At 39.9% G+C, this 23,844-nt stretch overlaps 1 protein-coding gene across 1 annotated transcript in view; it reads right to left on the bottom strand.

The window, feature by feature from the left end:
- The window catches only part of PAPPA2 (pappalysin 2), a 317,947-nt gene that overhangs the window by 185,739 nt on the left and 108,364 nt on the right, over positions 1–23,844 (bottom strand). Inside the window, exon 4 of the mRNA XM_027565412.1 lies at positions 16,935–17,080. Coding sequence (XP_027421213.1) covers positions 16,935–17,080 — 146 coding nt within the window. The remainder of the gene's footprint in view (positions 1–16,934; positions 17,081–23,844) is intronic.

Here is a 23,844-nt window from a genome sequence, read left to right as displayed (position 1 = left end):
CACACACACGTGTGTGTGTATGGACTTCCAGTTGCTCGGCTGTAAAGAATCCACCTGCAATGCAGGAGCTTCAGGAGATGCAAGTTGGATCCCTGGGTTGGGAAGATTCCCTGGAGAAGGACACAGCAAACCACTCCAGTATTCTTGCCTGGAGAATCCTATGGACAGAGGAGATTGGCAGGCTACAGTCCATAGGGTCGAAAAAAGTCAGATGTGACTGAAGTGACTTGGCAAACACATGCATGCACGTGCGCATGCACACACACACACACACACACACACCTGAAACTAACACAACATTGTAAATAACTATGTTTCAATTTTTTAAAAAGAAGGAATAAGACGTGAAATATAATAAGTAAAAACTAAGTCCAGCTGCCAGAATGGCAACTCCTTCCCGCCTTCTCTGCCATTTGGGTCTGACCAGGGAGGATCCAAGGAACTGTAAATTCTCACCCTCTCAAGGAAATGGGCAATGCTTTTCCAGGAGAAACTTAGTAGAAACAAGGAAAAGATGGTGCAAAATGCTACTTTCCAGGACTATTTTGTACTAATATTCAAACAAATCAGCACCATTTCCTGAAGCGGATACCTACGCCCCACAGTTCCTCCATTTTCATTTATTTACCAGCACCATGTGTGGGTCCGACTCTGTGTGGTTATAAGTGGGGCCTTACACCACTGCACTTTGGAGGGACCAGGGCTCCTTCTCTGGCTGTGGACTTTCACTGGGAATGTATTGGTCTTTATTTAGGGGGACATTGCTTAAAAGTGCTAGGCTCTTTGCAGATCTGTTCAGTGGTCACAACAAGAGTTCCTACCTTAAAGAGTTGTTATGAAGATTGAAGTAGCAATGTAGATTAATAAACATTTCACTTATTTTCCAGAACAAAGTAACTGAAAAAGTGTATTAGACTATTTGTCAATATTATTATAATTACATAATGCATCCTGGCCACATGCACTCATTTGCCCCCACCCCTCGCTGGCTCTCACCTAACCATCTTCATTCAACTGGAAAATGAAAGCTAAGGTCTGGCCACAAACAGGGCAAACCTCCCAGAGTGATAGCAGACATCACCAAGCAAGGCAGACAAACACCCTCACATGAGGAGCTCTGATTTGCTTCTAAGATGCTCATACTTTGCTTCCAAGTTGTTCTAATCTTGAGACCATGGGCACCCAGAAGACAGAAATGAATTGAACAGAGTTGCAAATAGACAAGTGCCCAATCTCTTCAGAGACAATATACTGGCATTCAAAACTACTTTGGCCTAAAATTAATGATCGTAAGAGGAAAGGAAATTTTAAGGGATTGGGAAAGTAAGCTGACTGCTTCATAGACCTTACTGGCAGGTCAGATTTGTACAAGACACCTTTTTTTCTGTAGTGTCAATCCTTTTCCTTATCACATCTCTAATTTCAAAAAATTTAATTATCATTTCCTATATCGAAACCACTGTTCATGTTTCTTTCCTCATCTGGGAGGGTAAAAATAAAACACAGCTGATAGATAAATCTGGTGGTAGATTGGGAGGGATAGGATTTCCTCTACAATAGAATTCCTTCTTTTGTGTTCTCTGATGTCACCTGCCACATTGAAACAGGAAGTAGAAAGACATACCAATATTTGTTTTAACCATACCTTGGCCCCTCAGTCTTCACTTTAAGACACTATTGGACTTTCTCTACTCTCATTCACCTTCTAATACCTGTCCCACAAAGGGCTTCTAGGAACTGATGACCAGAACAGGAGTACCTATGCAGGGGAGACTTTCAGCAACATTTTATAAATACTAACATTTCACCCAAGTGGTTCCTTGCCTCTCTCCCTCTTACCCTATTGCCAGACTCTCTTGCATACATTTATTACCTTACTAGGAGGTATATGAAAGAGTGAAAAGCAAGGAAAGCAGCAGTCCTTTTCTGGCTGTGAGATTTCCAAAGCCTATGCCACTGAGACACTGAGAGGACTCTATGGTTCAGTTAGCATGGTGGATAAATGCAGGAAAGTAATCCTTGCCTCACATTACCAACACCACCACCATCCTCTTAGCCTTGGAAAGATTCTCTTAAGCTGGAGGAAGAAAGAAGAGATAAAAAGGACATAATGGGAATGTATAGATGATGGGGGGTCCAGATAAAATGGACTGTAGTCCATCTTTTGAGACTCCAATAAAGGGATAAAGATTCAAAATATGTGCATATGATCTGACAACCAGAGGGGTCTTGCCTCATTCTAGTGATGGGTTCCTGATTAAAGCACCTGGTTCTAAAAAAGAATAGCTGCCCAGTGATGCTAAGAGGGAAGGGTAACAGAGGGCCTTCCAGGGAATCCCTGAAGGTGGAGGACTCTGTGATGGGAACAAGGGTCATTTCAGATGATCAGCATCACCTGATAACTAAGGATAAAATGAACCTTCCCTCTATGACCTTGGCATTTATAAGCCAGATCTGCAGTTAGATACAGTCCCAAGCAAAGGAAATTACGTTAAGAGTAAATTTCTACTACCCAGCAACAGAGAGGCTCAAAATAGAAATAAAATTCAATTATAGAAGAATAAACAAAGATTACATTTCTTGCATATCTGAATGTGGTACTGGACCTTGAACTCAATACGTACCAGTACCACTGACTTATACACAGAACACAGTATGAATGAGGCTCCCTTGATTTAGCAACTGGTGGCCACGTGTGGCACAGCTGTTGCTTAATGGACTGGCGGGGAGCACAAATGCCTTCTTAGAAGACCTTTCAGCTTTGATTATAAGAGATGAACTAAAACAATAAGACAGGGTTGTTGTGTGGTCTGGAGGATGGTGCAGAGGAAGAAAAGCAAGAGAAGTTGCTGATTAAAAGATGAAATCTCAGTAGCAGACAGCCAAGCTCCCAAAGTGATGCTGTATTCCCAAGTTCCAACTTTTCCCCACTTCAGCACAAGACCGCCAGAGTGGCGTGTGGGAAGGAAATGATTCCCAAAGTCACTTCTGTCTAAAAAAAAAAAAAAAACCTCTGGCGGCTTGAGGAAAAGGACATGAGTTGAAATGACTTTAAAACTGTTCTGTAAAACTTTTAGGGCTGAATGTTATATGCCCATAAAACAAGGAAGTTGAGAGCTGGTCTGCAGGTGCCTTGTGATTACTTCCAGTTACTGGCTGAAACACACTCCTCCAAACACACCTTCTGCAAGTAAAGAACAAAGCCATCAGGATGTGTGTGGGTCCGAGGAAGGAGCACTTGTGGGCAGGGCAAGGGAGGAAAGTGGCAGACGTGGACAGACAGACAAAGGGAGAGAAAGAAATGGAAAATATTTCAAAAAGCCACTAGCACTTAGAAAATGAAGCAAATTTTTAACAGGACCAATCCAGGCATCATTCATCTCCGAGCCCTGTACTGGTCTCTTGGTTTTACAGCCTGTGGTCTCATGAGAAAGGAGTCCTTATTCTGGACAAGACTGAACTAAGAGTAGAGTGTGTAGAGGGTAAAGATTTTGCAAAGCTTGATGTTGTTTCTTGTCTCCTTTTACACTCTTTCAGCCATTTCTACCCCCCAACTCGCAAGCACTCCAGGCTTTCTAACCACTCTCATACCATGGGAGAAAAGTAATTTGATTAATGAAAACTGAAGATGTTATTACTGAGGCTTTGGAGACCTATGATGTAATCATTTCTTTGCTATTGGATGAGGGTGTTGCTTCACACACACACACACACACACACACACACACATACACAACCTCATGCCAAAATCTTAGGCGCTACAGAGTATGAATGGGAAAGACATTTTCCATAATTGATTTATCAATTCAGCCTTTATTGTGCATCTATTCAGTGTCAGGTCCTGTTCTAGGGCTTCCCTGGTGACTCAACAGTAAAGAATCTGCCTACCAATGTGGGAAACACAGGTTCAGTCCCTGAGTAGGGAAGATTCTCTGGAGGAGGAAATGGCAACTCACTCCAATATTCTTGCCTGGGAAATCCCATAGACAAAGGAGCCTTGTGTGCTATATTGCATGGGACTGCAGAAGAATGGGGCATGACTTGGTGACCAACAACACTGTTCTGGAAACAAAGGATTCAGTGATTACTAGGATATGTTCTAGTAGAGGAGATCTTTCAAGGTATCACATATAAAGGTGATTGTTTATTAATACTCCACATACTCACGAATGCATAAAACTATCTTTACATGCGTGCATGCTAAGTCACTTCAGTCGTGTCCAACTCTGTGTGACCCTATGGACTGCAGACTGCCAGGCTCCTCTTTCCATGGGATTTTCCAGGCAAGAATACTGGAGTGGGTTGCCATGTCCTCCTCAAATCTGTCTTCTGTTATTCAGTTGCTTGGTCGTGTCGGACTTTTTGTGACCTCATGGACTGCAGCACACCAGGCTTCCTTGTTCACCAACTCCCAGAGCTTATTCAAATTCATGTCCATTGAGTCGGTGATGCCATTCAACCATCTCGTACTCCATCCCTTTCTCCTCCTGCCTTCAGTCTTTTCCAGTATCAGATTCTTTTTCAATGAGTTGGCTCTTTGTATTAGGTGGCCAAACTATTGGAGCTTCAACTTCAGCCCTTCCAATGAATATTCAGGATTTATTTATTTTAGGATTGGCTGGTTTGACCTCCTTGCAGTCCAAGAGACTCTCAAGAGTCTTCTCCAACACCACAGTTCAAAAGCATCAATTCTTCAGCACTCAGCTTTCTTTATAGTCCAACTCTCACATCCATACATGACTACTGGAAAAACCATAGCTTTAACTATATAGACCTTTGTCAGCAAAGTAATCTCTCTGCTTTTTAGTACACTGTCTAGGTTTGTCATAGCTTTTCTTCCAAGGAGAAAGTGTCTTTTAATTTCATGGCTCCAGTCACCATCTACAGCGATTTTGGAGCCCAAGAAAAAAAAGTTTGCCACTGTTTCCATCATTTCCCCATCTATTTGACATGAAGTTATGGGACTGGATGCCAAGATCTTAGTTTTTTGAATGTTGAGTTTTAAGCCAGCTTTTTCACTCTCCTCTTTCACCTTCATCAAGAGGCTCTTTAGTTCCTCTTCCCTTTCTGCCATAAGAGTGGTGTCTTCTGCATGTCTGAGGTTATTGATATTTCTCCTGCAATCTTGATTCCAGCTTGTGCTTTATTCAGCTTGGCATTTTGCATGATGTCCTCTGCATATCAGTAAATAAGCAGGGTGACAATACACAGCCTTGATGCACTCCTTTCCTAATTTTGAACCAGTCAGTTGTTTCGTGTCCAGTTCTAACTGCTGCTTCTTGACCTGCATACAGGTTTCTCAGAAGAAAGGTAAGGTGGTTTGGCATTCCCATTTCTTTAAGAATTTTCCACACTTTGTTGTGATCCACACAGTCAAAGGCTTTAGTGTAGTCAATGAAGCAGAAGTAAATGTTTCTCTAGAATTCTCTTGTTTTTCTTAAGATCCAACAGATGTTGGCAATTTGACCTCTGGTTCCTTTGCCTTTTCTAAACCCAGTTTGAACTTCTGGAAGTTCTTAGTTCACATACTGTTGAAGCCTAGCTTGGAGAATTTTGGGCATTACTTTGCTAGTGCATGAAATGAGTACAATTGTGTGGTAGTTTGAGCATTCTTTGGCATTGCCCTTCTTTGGGATTGGAATGAAAACTGACCTTTTCCAATTCTGTGGCCACTGCTGAGTTTTCCAGATTTGCTAGCATATTGAGTGCAGAACTTTAACAGCATCATCTTTTAGGATTTGAAATAGCTCAGCTGGAATTCCATCACCTCCACTAGCTTTGTTTGTAGTGATGCTTCCTAAGGCCCCCTTGACTTCAAGCTCAGGATGTCTAGCTTTAGGTGAGCAATTACACCATCGTGGTTATCTGGGACATTATGATTTTTTTGTATAGCTTTTCTGTATATTCCTGCCATTTGTTCAAACCTATCTTTGGGCCACCCCAATTTCAGGACATGTAGTTCATACCAGAGGATAATTTTTTCAGGGTTTCAATGTCTAAGAGTGCCCACTATGTTTGAAACCCCAAGCAACCTAAAATAACACCACTTATAGAATGTCGTCTTCTGATAATTAAATAATCTGCAGAAGCAGCCAGTGGGCAATGGCCAGTAAACGCCCTTATCCTGTTCTCGCCCTGCAGCTTTTCTCATTAATGATTCTGTAAGTCCTCATAGGAACCTGGTGTGCTCCAGTTTACATGTCTTGTTTGCTCCTAATCTCACATAAGAATCACTCCACTTTGGCACAGTGAAGAGGAGACAGTGGAGAAGAATGAAGCTGCTTTGCTCTAGCCCCATCATTTAGTGGTTTGTTGCACCAGGGTGCCCCTCTTCACCTCCTGCAGACTCTTCGACCCTTCCCACTCTGGTTCCTTCATCCACACTCCTCAGAGACAATCGGGCTGAGATTACCAAAGACTTCCCACTTGCCAAATCCATGGCTGTTTCTCGCTCACATTGTGAATGAATGTGTCACAACTGATGTCAGAGTCCAATCTCAATGCCAACTGTTTGGTTAGGAGGACGTCAAGCTTTGTCTTGCGGGGTGGGGGGATGGGGATGCCCTATGAAAATTCTAGGTGAGGGAAGTTTGTATCCCCTGTGGGCTCACATCTGCTGCTTCCGTCTTCCCCTGCCGGGCCATGCAGCTCCTGCTTTGCCTTCCACCAGATATATGCCACACCCATGCCACCACCCCCAAACTGCCAACAATCACTTATTCTTTCCTTCTGTGACTCACAAGGAGATTACTTTTGCTTCTTTTAATTTTTCTGCTTTTTTTTTTTTTTGTAGAATAATGGCTTTACCAACTCAAAGGACATGAATCTGAGCAAACTCCAGAAGATAGTGAAGGACTGTGAAGCCTGGCATGCTGCAGTCCATAGGGTTGCAAATAATCAGACGTGAATTAGCAACTGAAGAACAACAATTGCTTTACAATGTTGTGCTGATTCCTGCTGTGTAACAACACGAATCAGCTAAAACTGAATATATATATATATATACATATACACACACACACACACGTGTGCGAGCTAAGTCACTTCAGTCACCATGTCCAACTCTTTGCAACCCTATGGACTATATAGTCTACCAGGCTCCTCTGTCCTTGGGATTCTCAGGCAAGAATATGGGAGTGGGGTGCCATGACCTCCTCCAGAGATCTTCTGGACCCAGGGATTGAACCCATGTCTCCTGTGGCTCCTGTATTACAAGCAGATTCTTCACCACTGAGCTACTAGGGAGGCATATATCCCTCTTGAGCCTCCCTCCCACCCCATCCCCTATCCCTCCCTTCTCGATGGTCACAGAGTGCCAGGCTGGGCTCCTTGTGTTATAGAGCAGCTTCCTTGGGCTCCCTGTGTTATATATATTAGCTATCCGCTTTACACATTAGGTACTGTGTATATGTTCAGGCTACCTTCTCAATTAGGCCCCTCAGTTAGGCCCACCCCCTCTTTCCCCTAAGCAACCTAGATGTCCATTGACAGATGAATGGATAAAGAAATTGTGGCACATATATACAAAGGAGTATTAGCCATAAAAAAGAAAGAATGGGAGTCAGTTGAACTAAGGTGAGTTAACCTAGAGCCTGTTATTCAGAGTAAAGTGAGAAAGAGAAAAATAAATATTGCATATTACGCATATATGTGGTATCTCTTTGCTTCTTATAAGTTGCTTTGCCTCTGCAAAAAGTTTGACCCTTAAAACACATTGTTTACTCTTTTACAAAGGAGCGAACATCTTTCTAGGACACTAAAATTCTCTAGGATGGAGATGAGTTAGGTGAGAGGTTAAGGGCACAACCAAGAATGTCAGCCACAGACACGTGGTATGTGGAACTTCTGCTGTTGCTACTACTGCTAGTACCAGTGGGGCTAATATTTACTGAAGCCCTACTATGCACCAGGTACTTTTAAAATTCATTCATTTATTAATTTGGCTGTGCTGTGTCTTAGTTGCACCATGTGGGATCTAGTTCCCTGACCGGGGATTGAACCTGGGCCCCCTGCATTGGGAGTGCAGTCTTAGCCACTGGACCACCAGGGAAGTCCATGTGCCAGGCACTCTTCCTTTATTCCCATTTTATATATTAGGTGACTTGCTTAACATATATTTCTTCCTATCTTTTGGAAGCCATAGCCCACTCTATCACTCAAATATATTTTTTCCTACAAGGGTCGTATTACCTGGACTCCTTAGAAGATCCTATATGTCTAAAGCCCCATTGTAAGCCAGGCTCAAGTTCCCTCCCACACAGTTCTTAGGTCGCATGTGTTGGGGCATGTTGCTTGTGATCTGATCAGTATCTCTGAATGTTCTTGGCAGTACAACATTCCCTAGGACAATTAGAAAGATGGTTGGCCCAGAACACTCTGAAGTGTTCAACGTCCATGCCAGAGAGTGACCGACTGTCCTTTCTAACCTAGCCAAGATGCCCTTGTACTTACTTCATCTTTCTGAAGCAGGCATATTTGTGGGCCTCAAGGGACTCTCTCAAACCCCTCTTTCCTTTGGTGTCTGGTACACTTCTGAATCCTGCTCCTCCTCTGCTTTTGTGGAAATCCTTTGCATGGTCAAATTGGTAGAGACCCCAAATTTAACACCTCCAAAATCAAACTACTTCGCTCTTTGCTCCTCTTTTTTTTCTATATTTTCTACCTTGGCACCACCATCCACTCAGTCAAACACAACTCTATTTCCCTCATCTATTTATTTATGTGAAAAAAGTTTCTCAGCACTTAGAGCTAAAAAAGAAAAAAAAAAGCAATATAACTGATGCTAAATCCTGTCTTATTATAGCAGTAATTACTTTTCATCCACTGACACAAGAACTAATCTGGGACAGAAAAGCCATTCTCAACTCACTAAATGTGCATTTTCCACTTTGCTTACTAGTCATCAATCAACATTTTAAAGTATTGTTTTGATCAATTTTGGACAAGGAAACATTTCAAAAGCTAACTCAATTGAGAAGAAATTTTTAACTCATTATAACTTATGATCAGTATCAACATTAATATCCTGTTTGTGATATTGTATTATAGTTTTGCAGATGCTTCCCTTGAAGGAAAATGGGTAAAGGATATGTGGAATCTCTTTGTACTATTTCTTACAACCACATGTGAATATACAATTATCTCAAAATAAAAAATTTAATTAAAAGATATCACAAAAGAGTTGTTTTACTCAAAATCTGTTTTTAGAAGATAAACAGGTGACTTACTAAACCCACTCCAGTATTCTTGCCTGGAAAATCCCATGGATGGAGGAGCCTAGTGGGCTACAGTCAGTGGGGTCACAAAGAGTCAGACATGATTGAGTGACTTCACTTTCACTTCCTTTCATTGTTACATTAAGTGCAAAGTTCTATATGTGTGGGTGGTGTGTGTGCGCACGGGCACGCACACTCAGTCACTTCAGTCATGTCCAACTCTTTGCAACCTTATGGACTATCACTCTCCAGGCTGCCCTGTACCTAGGATTCTCCAGGCAATAATACTGGAGTGGGTTGCCATTCCCTCCTCCAGGGATCTTTCCAAATGAGGGATCGAACCTGCATCTCTTATGTCTCCTGCACTGCAGGCAGATTCTTTACTGTTGAGATATCGGGGAAGCCCACAAACTTCTATAGGAGCAATGAAATGGAAACACAAATCCAAAGAGAAAAAAGGAGCAATGAGCAATTTCTCAATGTTAAAATAGTAGCAGATGAATGGATAAGAAAGCTATGGTACATATACACAATGGAGTATTACTCCGCCATTAAAAAGAATTCATTTGAATCAGTTTTAATGAGGTGGATGAAACTGGAGCCTATTATACAGAGTGAAGTAAGCCAGAAAGAAAAACACCAATACAGTATACTAACATATATATATGGAATTTAGAAAGATGGTAATAATAACCCTGTATACGAGACAGCAAAAGACACACTGATGTATAGAACAGTCTTATGGACTCTGTGGGAGAGGGAGAGGGTGGGAAGATTTGGGAGAATGGCATTGAAACATGTATACTATCATGTATGAAACGAGTCGCCAGTCCAGGTTCGATGCACGATACTGGATGCTTGGGGCTGGTGCACTGGGATGACCCAGAGGGATGGTATGGGGAGGGAGGAGGGAGGAGGGTTCAGGATGGGGAACACATGTATACCTGTGGTGGATTCATTTTGATATTTGGCAAAACCAATACAATATTGTAAAGTTTAAAAATAAAATAAAATTTAAAAAAAATAAAAGAATGCTAAAATAATCTAAAAAAAAATTTTTTTTAAAAATGGGAAAAAAAGTACATGGCCATACATTTTTAAATGAATGATAGTAATTATCAAATTGTTATGTTAGTGAGGATACATTTAGTAGAGGAGATTTAAAAAGCATTTTTAAATGTCAATAATTTAGACAATATACCAGCAATATAATATAATTAAATTGCTATAATTTAAACTTATGGCTAAATTTTTAGTTGTTACTTTTAAAATCTATGAAGGGGTAAAGGGGTTTTTCAAAAGTCTTTTAGGAGTTACAAGAAAGCAAAAATGAGTTTGAAGAGCACTGTTCTAGCGATTCCAAGGACATTCCATTTCTAAGCAAGTCTAGATTTATAACAGTCTAAACATTGGCATCTACCTTTTGTTTCGCTCTGGAATGCCCTGCCATTGTCTGCCACACAAACTTCTGCTTATCTTTTAACTCTCTACTCCAGCCTCAGCCCCTCAGCCCGCTCTCCCCTTCTTCTCTGATATTTTTGGCATAACCAAGCACTTTCTTGTCACGTTCCTACTTGCCCTCATGTGCAGCAGATTCACATAGTATGACTATAAGTTTGTATTTGCCTGTCTGTCTCCCAATTTTGCTGTGCATATCCCTACAGTGAACTTCTTCTAATTATTCTATCTTTGACAGTACCATGAAATGAATTCAATTCAATTTTCCAGTAGTCATGTGTGGTTGTGAGAGTTGGACTCTAAAGAAGGCTGAGCATTGAAGACTTGATGTTTTCAAACTGTGGTGCTGCAGAAGACTCCTGAGAGTCCCTTGGACAGTAAAGAGATCAAACCAGTCAATTCTAAAAGAAATCAACCCTGAATATTTGTTGGAAGGACTGATGCTGAAGCTGAAGCCCCAATACTTTGACCACCTGATGCGAAGAGCAAACTCATTGGAAAAGACCCTGAAGCTGGGAAAGATTGAAGACAGGAGGAGAAGGTGCAGCAGAGGATGAGATGGTTGAATGGCATCAGTGACTCAATGGACATGAATTTGAGCACTCCAGGAAATACTGAAGGACAGGGAAGCCTGGCATGCTGCAGTTCATGGGGTCATGAAGAGTTGGACTTAGCGACTGAACAATAATAACAAGCACTAACTTAAGACTTCTGCCTTTGAAGACATGTTTTCAGTTTAAGTGTTGTTGTACACTAAAGGTAGAGATAGTCAAAACACTGAGCTCAAGGGGATCTCACTTATTCATTTACTGATTAAAAAAGATTCTGCCCTGCATTACCACAGCATTGACAGTACAAAATCATGCTAAGGTCAGAAATGGGTTGACCACAGATTACCTTGGTTTTTCCACATAGTGACTTAAGCTGTTTGTAGTCAGAAATTGGCCTCAATCTTCCAACTTTCAGACTAGTGTACTTATCTGCCAGGTCACTCAAGTGACCCTCAAAATACAGAGTCTTGAATGTTGACACAGATAATCTTATCTTGAGTTTTGTAAAGACTGTGTTTAGAAAATCATAAACGTCTTCCTCTATCATGTTATTTCAGCTGTCTGTACTACTCTACACCTGATTTAGGTCAATATAGTTCCTTTATTCAATCACAGTTATGATTGAACAAGAAAAAGTAAATAAGAACATGAGAAATTTCATATTGAGTCAGACATTTCAGCTGTTCAGTCTACTCTTCTACTTCTTAAAAACAAATTAGGAAACATGTGGTGGGGAACTAGTTACTCTTAAAAGGTTTAAGAATAAAATTTAAAATCCCTAGCTTCTTTTTCAATTCATTATGAGTCAGTGACCAATGACATAATTTAAATATTTCTTTTCTCTTTTTTAAAAAAATATTTATTTTTAATTGAAGGATAATTGCTTTACAATATTGTGTTGGTTTCTGCTATACATCAACTGAATCAGTCATAGGTACACCTATGTCCCCTCCCTCTTGATACTCCCTCCCACTTCCCACCCCATCCCACCCCTTAGGTTGTTACAGAACCCTAGTTTGAACAAACATTTCTTGAAACCATTTAAATTTAATACCTTCATTCATTTATTCATTCATCCCTTCATTCAGTGAGCTTTCAAAAAGCTCTATGTGATATGTTCTATTTATGCATAGAGACTACTGACCTTATTTAGATTTCACCAGTTTCTGCATGCAGTCTGGTGTGTATGCGTGTAGTTCTGTGAAATTTTATCACATGTTCGTATACCTTGGTGTACTACCACCACAATCAAGACACTGAAACGTTCAATCACCATTAAGATTGCTCCTCTATTATCCTTCGCGCCCCCCCTCACGCATACCTCTCTCCTCAATCCTCTACTATTCCTAACCCCTGACAACCACTAGCTTGTTCTCTCTCTCTAGTCTTCTTTTTTAACTTTGAGAATACCACATGAATTTTTGAGAATATTATATAATATTCTCAAACATGCAACTTGTGAGATTTCTTTCACTCCCCATACCACCCTTGAGATCCATGTAAATTGTTGCATGTATCAATACTCTGTTTTTTTTTTTTATTACTGAGTAGTGTTGTTGGCTTCGCAGGTGTCTCAGCAGTAAAGAACCCACCTGCCAAGCAGGAGGTGCAGGTTCCATCCCTGGGTCAGGAAGATCCTCTGGAGTAGGAAATGCCAACCCACTCCAGTATTCTTGCCTGGAAAATCCCATGTACAGAGGAGCCTGGTGGGCTACAATCCATGGGGTTGCAGGGTCGGACACAACTGAGCGACTGAGCACAGCAGGCACACGTGCACATTCCACTGTACGGATGTATCATTGTTTGCTTAAAGTTATCACTAAAAAATACTCTTGTCATTTCCAGTTTTGCTCTATTGCAAATAGAGCTACTATGAAGATCAATACACAGGTTTTGGAGTGGACATATATTTTCACTTTTCTGGGACAAATATTCAGTAGTCCAGTTACTGGGTCATATGGTAAGTATACATTTAATTTTACAAGAAACTGCCAAAGTATTCTCCAAACTGGTTGTGCCGTTTTACTTTTTCATTAGCAATATATGCAATATCCAGTTCTCTGCATTCTCACTAGCAATTAGTATTGTTATTATTACTTTTTAGGTCTTTTAGTAAGTGTAGCCTCATTGTGGCTTTAATTTGTTTTTCCCTAATGATATTAAATATTTTTTCATGTGCTTACTTCCCATCTGTATATCTTCTTTGGCAAAATGTCTGTGCTTTGGCCCATTTTCTAACTGGAATATTTGTTTACTCTTGTTTTCAAAGTTCTTTATATATTATAGACACAAATCCTTTGTGAGATGTACGACGGTTTGCAGATACTTCTGCCAAGTCTGCCATTGCTTTGTTCATCTTAATAAGGTGTTTCTCAGACAAAAAATTTTAATTTTGATTAAGTTCAATTTATCCATTGTCATGTCTATGGACTATGCTTTGGGTGTGATATATAAGCACTCTTCACCTAACCTTGCCCTGAAGATCTTCTCTTATGATTTCTTTATGAAGTTATACAGTATTACTTTTTATATTTAAACCTATGATCTATTTTGATCTAAGAATTTTGATCTAATTCTTATATAAGGTATATATAAGCTGTCTAAAATGAATAAATCAGTAATTTTTCTAGATATTGGTATAGAAGGGGCTTAAATCATTTAATTTACTTTACTTTTTTTTTGTCTTTCATGCCATTGTTGTCATGTTTTAACCACATATACTTTAAACCAAAAAAATTTTTTATTACTTTTAATATTTTTCTCCTATCTAGTGTGGTTCATTTCTTTTTGTATGTCTCTGTTTCCATTTGGGGTCATCTTCTTTCTATTTGGATAGCTTTCTTCAATATTTACTTTACTGCTGGTATTAAATTATCTATTTTTGTCTGAAAATATGTTTAATTTTTCTTTAAAAGATTTTTTTGCTGAATATAGAATTATAACTTGGCAATTATTCTTTTAGCATTTTAAAAAATCTATCAATCTGTGTTTTATGACTTCCATAGTTTCTGTTGAAAAATCAGCATGCCAATCTTACTGCTGCTTCTTTTAAAGTAACAATTTTTCTCTGGTTACTTTTGAGTATTTTCTGTTTGCCTTTGATTTTCAGCATGTTTGCTATAATGAATCAAGTTGTGATTTTCTTTCTATTTATCCTTCTTAGGGTTTGAGAAACATTTTGAATCTGTAGTTTGATATTTTTTGTCACCTTGCAAAATTCTCAGCTGCTATCTCTTTGATATTGTTTCTGCCTCAAAATCTTTCTCTTTTGCTTCTAGAACTCCAATTTACAGTAGGAATTTTTCATCAGGTCTCAAATGCTTCATGCTGTTTTCTATATTTTTACATCACTTTTTCTCTTTGAGCTTCAATATCTATGTGTTCTTTAGTTTTCTAAATCTTTTCTCCTGCTCACAAACTAATCTATTAATTTCTTAATTTTAGCTACTATATTTTTGTCCTAAAATTTCCCTTTGATTCACTAATATAGATTCTAATTCTCTGAGGACACTCTACAACTTTTTATCTATCTTGAACATATTAATCATAATTATCTTAAGCCACTATTCCATAACTCCAATATCTGGATAATCTGTGGATCTGCATTTATGGAGTGATTGCTTATTTCTTTGTTTAGTTTTGTTTACCATCATTTGATCCTGTCTCTTGGCATAACTGGAATTTTTTTTTTTTACTGGTTTCAGGACATTGTGCATGGAAATTTGTAGAGGTTTTTGATGATATTGTCTTCCTCCAGAGCATATTTAACTTTCTTTTGTTAGGCAGTTAAATATAGGCAGATGCTGCTACTGCTGCTGCTAGGTCACTTCAGTCATGTCTGACTCTGTGACTCTATAGACTGTATTCTGCCAGGCTCCTTTTTCCGTGGGATCCTCCAGGCAAGATGACCTTCCTAAAAACAGGTATTTAAGAGTGTTTCAGGCTGAATTTTATGCTTTGTGTAAGCTAGACTATTTATGTTTTCCTTCATAGAATGTCTATGAAGAGTATTTCATAGAGTGTCTCAATGCCCCTCCTTGACAGAATCTCAATTCCATTTTTTTGTCCCCCCCACTGTAAGACTCCTGATATTACTTTTCAGCTTTTTTATCTAATAGCAGCTATTTTACAGCAATTCTTGTTTTCTTGGTCACTGACTTAGAGAATGCATAGTTCAGAAATCAGAAAATATCTTAAAATTATGAGTAGAATATCACATTTATTTTTTCCATGGTTTCTATTTCTCTGGGAACTTGATCCCTCTAGTCTGGATACCTTAGAAGTTCTGACTTATAGTTTTTGTCTCCCCAGTAGTGAGACTGAAACATGCTCTGGACTGCTGCTCTCTGATCTGCTTCTATTACTTTTACTGAGAATTGGCAATTTCCCTCAAGGAGAAAAAAACAAAAACCCAAAACTGAGCTATATGTAGATCTCACGTCAATGCAGCTTTCTTCTAATTGAGGATTGGTTCTCTGAAATCATTGTCTTGGCTGATGTCTGATGTTTTCAAGTAGCTAATTTTTTGGTATTTTGTCCATTTTTTTTATTTAAATGAATTTTGTCAATGGCCTAGTACCAGAAAAGTTAGAAAATACTCAAGGCTCTGCTCCCATCTCAACAATTCTTATTAAGGGGCCAAGATTTGTCTCCATAATGGCTAGGCAGATCTTTTTTTTTTTTTTTTTTGAAGGTTTTTTGAACAAGTAGATTCAATTCCCAATGACTGACCTAGGATTCTTAGAAACCATTATTGATAAACCTTGCTGTCATATATACTGAAACGTAACATTTGGTGAATCAGATGTGAGCCAATTTGGAGATATTTTCTTAAAGTTTTGTATGCTCCTCTGTTACCACTGTTTATCATGAGGATAATTCAAGATACTCAAACTCACTACTAAATGATTTATTGGCATATAACCTTCCAGCTTGCCTCTTACAACCATGAAGACTAGAATGACTCACATTAGTTTTGATTTGGACAGCACCACTCACCTCACAAATTTCTGACTTATCATATACTGACAACTGAAAATACAAAATTTAATGATAAAAGGAGAGCCCTAAAACTGTATCAGATGACTATAGAGCCAATGAAACCCAGGATAAACAAAGCATTCAGTTTGGATCACTACAGGTTTAACTTTTTATTATCTCTTCCTTTCTTGAGATATATAGCCCTACTGTATGCTGACCTAATTCGCTACAGGGATTTCTATGTTCTGGTTTCCTCTTGAACAGGAACAATATCTTTTCATCTATTGTTAACCTATTGCTTCTTATTCCTTCCCCAATCTTTTGGACACATCCATGCAAGATGACCAGCAATCTTCTGGCACAGTGATTATTGCAAACCAGATTTCACAGTCTAGCCACCTTTTTGCTTGGTTCCCTCTTGAGATTAATCAAGACACAAAATGGATCTTATCCCATGTCAGCAATTTATTTGCATCTAGATTATTTGGTCTAGAATCTTCTGAATATTTGATCTAGAACATTCTGAGTATTTGCCACATTGCCCTAGTACATCTTACCTGTCTTCATTAAAACATTTTGAAAAACTCTCCTCAAAGCTATTATCAGCCCAAAGAAGCTAATTTATTAAGTAAATTTATTTTTCTCTCCATTTCCCCCCAAACTAACTTTCACAGATTCCCTTCCAACCTGCTCATTTCTCCAACTGTAGTTGTTCTTCAACTTTACTTACCCAGGTGACTGATGGCTTCCTTGTCCCAAGGCCAGGTGGCAGCACCTGCAAGGTCTTCTCGTACTGAGTTGCCAAAGTAGACATTGAGGAAGTGGGTGCTGTTGAGCTGCAGTGCCTCCTTCAGCTCCTTCACACTCATGTACGCCCTGGGGAGCACATAAGACAGGAAATGTCACACCAAAGGATCAGTACATAGAAAGGAACAGAGCCAGATCTAATCAGACTCTGGCTTCCCAACCATCATTGCCTTTTAGAGGAGAAGGGCAAAGAGGCTGAGACCAGGTATCATGGTGCTCTCAAAAAAGACACTAATACTCATTTAGAATATTTATTCCAAGATAAATAATATCCTACCTTTTTTGGCACCATAATATTTATATGAATACTCAGTATTTGACATCATACTCAGTTCCCCACTTAACGCCTAGATTATTTCTTCAAGATAAACCCAATGATACTCTTAATTCTATGCCTTGAGAATTACTCTCCAGTCCATGGTGAATGAGGCCTTCCAGTTCTCAATCTCTGGTTCTATCACACTGCACGATCTTTACTATAAGAAGATTGATTAAATCTCTATTTCAGCATATGCTTGCTTTGGGCATTTTTAAAAAAGGTAAATAGTAACCAGGAAACACAAAGTTAAAGAGGAAAAAGAGATGAGTTATAGGAAGGAAAGGATAACATAAAGCTACTGCAGAAAATATTAGTTTTATGTATATTTTTTCTCTTTCTAGTACCTTAATCCATAAACTCTCTAACCCTACTCTGACTACTTTATACTCACTGAGTATCTCTATTGGTGGCCTTCAAAGAACTAGGTAATATTATGTTTGTACTTATTTGCAGACTTAAAGGTCTATTAAAAACACATGCCCCATGGCCCATAGAATAAAGGGGGAAACAAGCATTCGATCTCTTTTAAAGCTCATATATAGTCAAAGACCTTCATTTTCCTGACACGAGTGAAACTTAAAACTTCACCATGAGCAAACAGAGCCTCATCATTCTCAATGGAGAGTTATTTTAAGAAAGAACAACTAAACCAAAACTGAGTCGCCCCTTGGATTCACTGGAAATGCTGCTCCAAAAATAGCAATGATCCTATCACAGCTTCAACTATGCAGACAGCTCTCTCAACATAGTTGAAAATATCCTTTATAGATTGATGCTTTATGCTTACTACTCTGGTAGACAAGCTGCAGACACTGAAATCACTCAACCCTGAAGCTCATGTGAGAACAGCATGACCCTCTTCTCTTGCTTACTTTGCCTCCCAACTACACTGTTGATGCCATCTATTTAATCCACATGTAAGATATATTGGCAAGGAGTATCCAAGAAATAGAGATCCCAAAGAAGACTGTATTTGTGTTCTTTGGCACAGAACCAAAAAGAGGAATAAAGAAGCACAAAAAGACTTTGCTTTAAAACCAAAAGTGCTTAGGAGAAAGGGGGTTTTAAAATATCCTTTCTTATTGACTTATAATATCTTGGAAAAATAGTTCTCCTCTCCCAAGAAACCATCCAGATTCCATGAAGTGATGTCAGATGTGATCAGAAGGATATTCCTTCTTCTGCTTTCCTGGAGACTCAGTGGTTTTTGAACTGTCGCCTGGTTTTCCACAGACATTAGTCACATTCCCTTTCCTTTTCTCCTTTATTAAAAACAATTACAATTTCCTGCAATGACAAATCGATGGTTTGGAGCTATGATGACATCAAGTAACTCTTCAACATGGAGATGTTCTAATCGGTCAGACGAAAGAAGAGGCAGCATGGAAAGGAGGAAAGAAAGAAGAAAGAAAAGGAAAGGAAAAAAGAAACGATTAGAAAAGAAAGGAGAAGGACCAGTGACTGAGCCTTCACAGAGGCAGGGTACCAAGGAAGAAAAACTGCACCCTCTGTTCCTTTTCAGACAGCCCACTAAAATTAGGAATTGGGAACTTGACAGTTTTCTCTCTTTTCTCCTCCCTCACTTTCCCCAAGTCCCCCTGTTCCTGGCATGGTTTACTTGGGCTACCTGTGTGTTCCTGGCTTCCCTGTCTGCCACTTACCAACCTTGGCCACCATCCTTCTGTTCTCCCTCAACCCAGCAGTTCCAATAATTTCCTTTGAGCCATTCTCCAAGAGGCCTCCTCCTCCACCACCAACTCATCAGTTGGGTCTACTCATTTCCCTTTCCTTCCTTGCCCATCCCTCTCCCAGCCATAAATTACTCTTCCAGATGAGAGTGTTTATGTAATGCTGGTAGCAAACTGGATGCAGTCGCTCTAACTCCTGTACTCCAAAAAGACATAGGTAGAAGTCGGCAAGTATAAGGGAAAAATACATTTTTAAAAGCTAGAGACAGTAGGAAACGGTCATTAAGGAAAACTATAGAGGAGAGTCTTATTTTGTTGGAGACAAACATTTTTGTCCAGATTTTTCCCTAAACCAAAAAAGGGTAAAAGTGTAGCTATCCAAAGGGTGTTCACTTTGCACGTAGACTGCCTCACCTATTATAATACATGTATGCCATTTCAGTATTTAATCTGAGCTAATAACATAAATGTCTTAGTTTGTCCACTAATATGACCAGAGCCTGGCTCAGACCTACAGTGAAGAGAATGGACATTATTCAAAAATTCAAACTATAACATCTTGCTTCAGAAATAAGTTATTAAGAGATATACTTGTCATCCAAAATATCTTAATATTCAAAGAAGAAATGACATACATAAGTGTCATAAAATGCATAAGCTCATGAACTGACCGGGACCAATGTACATAAATGTCATAAAAAGCATAGGTTCATGAACTGTCTAGAACTATGTGTTACAAGAGAGATGTGTTCAGTCACTCAGTCGTGTTCGACTCTTTGCTACCCCATGGATTATAGCCAACCAGGCTCCTGTGTCCATGGGATTTCCCAGGCAAGAATACTGGAGTGGGTTGCCATTTCCTCCTCCAGGGGATCTTCCTAGCCCAGGAATCGACCCTGCATCTCTTGCATCTCCTGCATTGGCAGGCAGATTCTTTACCACCATTCCACCTAGGACCCTGAAAAGAGAGACGAGCTGTATTAATCTACTTAATTTCTGCCAAGATCTCCCTTTACTCATCTTCTCCACACCCTAGATGGAAATACTCGCCATGAACTTCTCTCTGAGGGCTCAGACAGAGCAAAGTGAAGTTTCACCTTGATCTTCATAAACACTGTCTCAAAATCAAGCTTTCCTTGAGGCTGACATAGCAAGTTGTTCTGCCATAACTTAAGTCTTTTATTTCTGGTATGCCTCCTGGAAGAATACACACTTGTTTCACTATTTTATCACTGTCACCTACTGATTTGAGATTAACCATTGTCCAGTGTCCAGCCTACCACATTCCTTTGTTGGGCTCCACAACTGCTGACCCCTAGCCACACTCTCAGAGAAGGCAGTGGCACCCACTCCAGTACTCTTGCCTGGAAAATCCCATGGACAGAGGAGCCTGGAAGGCTGCAGTCCATGGGGTCGCTAAGAGTCGGACACAACTGAGCATCTTCACTTTCACTTTTCACTTTCATGCATTGGAGAAGGAAATGGCAACCCACTCCAGTGTTCTTGCCTGGAGAATCCCAGGGACGGGAGAGCCTGGTGGGCTGCCGTCTATGGGGTCACACAGAGTCCGACACGACTGAAGCGACTTAGCAGCAGTAGCAGCAGCAGCCGCACTCTAATATCTAACTTTCCATGAAAGTCCCAACTCTTGCTTAGTTTCCAATTAGGTAAAAGTAAAAGAATATAACAATAATGCCTCTTGTGTTCTAGTTTAATAGTCAGTCAAACAGCTCCCTTATAAACCAAGAGAAGTAATTCAGGCCAGAAAGAAGAAAAAGATCCTGAGCTGTCTGAAGGAAGTTGAATGAGCATCAAAAATTCTCATGTTAAAAAATGAGACATAAAAAGATGCATACATGTGTGCCCTAAGACTGGGACCCAGGGCACTGTTACCCACAGGCAGAGCAAGCCCCCTCCAGAGGAAGATGCTGCCTGCATGCCACAGGTGGTCAGGCAGCCTCCAGGAGAACAAAACCAGATGCCCCCAAGGACCCTCAGCCAATTCCCCTCACAGAAACAACTTGGGCCAAATCTTGGATATCTGGGTTTGGTTAAATCTAAATCTTTCTGTCACTGTTGTCCATCCGTTGGTTCTCAACACAAAATACGCAGAATGATTTCCCTCTGCCACCTGCATCTGCTAGCCACTTTGCCAGTTCTGTTTCTTCCTCTGGGCGACTATCCCCTTTGACCTGCTCCCCCAATCCTTGGGCTGTTCTCACACCATAAGGCTTACAGGTCCCCAGAGTACTAACTAGTATTCTCCTAGATGCTTAGGGCAACTTCAAAAACTTAGTGTTTTCTACCTCTGTCAAAGTGCTCCTGCTACTGTGCACGTGGCACTCTAATATGTCACTGTATCTTTCTATTTTCTTTCATTTTCCCATCCCCCAGCTGTCCCCTACACATCAAGGGCTTCACAGTCTGACTCACAGTCTTTCCCTTTGCCCAGCTCCTAGAGTCACTTGAAGAAATGTCAACACACTCCCTTACTTCCAATGACCTTTGCACACCATTCTCAATGTCACCCTAACTCAGATTGATTTTTTATTTCTGATCTAATGTGGATCTTTAGTGGCACTTGTCTAAATTGTTTATGGTCATCTCTTCTTCAGGAATTATTCAAAATATTCACCATTTTTCTTGCCCCTTCTTCCTCACCAACCTCAATCTCCTCTGACTCCTACACAAGTATGCCTCTTTCTTTGATGATAAAATGTAGGCCACTTATCATGAGCTCTATCACTCCCTTGAACAAAGCTAGTGGAGGTGATGGAATTCCAGCTGAGCTATTTCAATTCCTAAAAGATGATGCTGTTAAAGTGCTGCACTCAATATGCCAGCCAATTTGGGAAACTCAGCAGTAGCCACAGGACTGGAAAAGGTCAGTTTTCATTCCAATCCCAAAGAAGGCATTGCCAAAGAATGTTCAAACTACCATACAACTGTACTCATTTCACACACTATCAAAGTAATGTTCAAAATTCTCCAAGCCGGGCTTCAACAGTACGTGAACTGTGAACTTCCAGATGTTCAAGCTGGATTTATGAAAGGCAGAGGAACCAGAGACCAAATTGCCAACATCCATTGGATCATGAAAAAAGCAAGAGAGTTCCAGACAAACATCTACTTTTGCTTTATTGACTATGCCAAAGCCTTTGACTCTGTGGATCACAACAAACTGGAAAATTCTGAAAGAGATGGGAATACCAGACCACTTTACCTGCCTCCTGAGAAATCTATATGCAGGTCAAGAAGCAACAGTAAAAACCGGACATGGAACAACAGACTGGTTCCAAACAGGAAAAGGAGTAAGCCAAGGCTGTGTATTGTCACCCTGCTTATTTAACTTATATGCAGAGTACATCATGTGAAATGTCAGGCTGGAGGAATCACAAGCTGGAATCAAGATGTCGGGTAGAAATATCAATAACCTTAGATTTGCATATGACACCATCCTTATGGCAGCAAAGAACTTAAGAGCCTCTTGATGAAAGTGAAAGAGGAGAGTGAAAAAGTTGGCTTAAAGCTCAACATTCATAAAACTAAGATCATGGCATCCAGTCCCATCACTTCATGGCAAATAGATGGAGAAACAATGGAAACAATGAGAGACTTTATTTTGGGGGGCTCCAAATTCCTCCAGATGGTGACTGCAGCCATGCAATTAATACACACTTGCTCCTTGGAAGAAAAGCTATGACCAACCTAGACAACATATTAAAAAGCAGAGACATCACTTTGCCCTCAAAGGTCCATCTAGTCAAAGCTATTATTTTTCCACTAGTCATGTATGGATATGAGAGTTGGACTATAAAGAAAGCTTAGCACCAAACAATTTATGCTTTTGAACTGTGGTATTGGAGAAGACTCCCGAGAGTCCCTTAGACTTCAAGGAGATCAAATCAGTCAATCCTAAAGGAACTCAGTCCTGAACAGTCATTGGAAGGACTGATGCTGAAGCTGAAGCTCCAATACTTTGGCCATCTGATGTATAGAATAGACTCTTAGAAAAAGATCCTGATGCTGGGAAAGATTGAAGGCAGGAGGAGAAGGGGATGACAGAGGATGAGATGGTTGGATGGCATCACCAACTCAATGAACATGAGTTTGAGCAAGCTCCAGGAGTTGGTGAAGAACAGGGAAGCCTGGCTTGCCACAGTGCATGAGGTTGCAAAGAGTTAGACATGACTGAGTGACTGGACTGAACTAATCACTCCCTCACACACAAACACACTCCAACATTTATTTCTTTACTTATTTTTATTACCTTTCTTCTTGTCCTACAGGATGAGGCTTCTGAGAAAATCATAGCTAGGAAGAAAAAAGGGTTCTTCCTTTCTAATTCAAATCTCTTGAAAAGATAATTTCTTCATCTCCCATTTGTTTCTGTTTTCATCACATACCCCCCAATCCCACTGTAACCTGGTTTTTATGAGAACCACTTTCATGTTTATATTGTTAGTTACTTCCTGATTCTTGAAGTTCTCTGCTTTTATTGCAGTGTTCTTTCCCAATTCTTTCCTTGCTTTTGTGATCACAGATTCTCAGTCTCCATTGTGGGTTTCTCTTTCCCTTTCTGATTCTTATAAGTTATTCTCCTGGGTCATGATTGCAATCCATTCTTTTGTCATTCACCTTGTTCACCACTGGGAAATTTTCTATTCTTGAACTATGAAGTGCCTGTGTGTGTGTGTGTGTGTGTGTGTGTGTGTATCTGGATCCCCCACAGACATCTTGAAGTCAACATGTCAATGTTATGGGTGTTCTACCTGAGCAGAAACAAATTTCAGACACTGAATTTTAATTCCCATCTGAAATAGTAG

Source organism: Bos indicus x Bos taurus, chromosome 16, assembly GCF_003369695.1.
Source record: "Bos indicus x Bos taurus breed Angus x Brahman F1 hybrid chromosome 16, Bos_hybrid_MaternalHap_v2.0, whole genome shotgun sequence".
NCBI lineage: Eukaryota > Metazoa > Chordata > Mammalia > Artiodactyla > Bovidae > Bos > Bos indicus x Bos taurus.
This window is presented reverse-complemented; position numbering and strand designations above follow the sequence as displayed.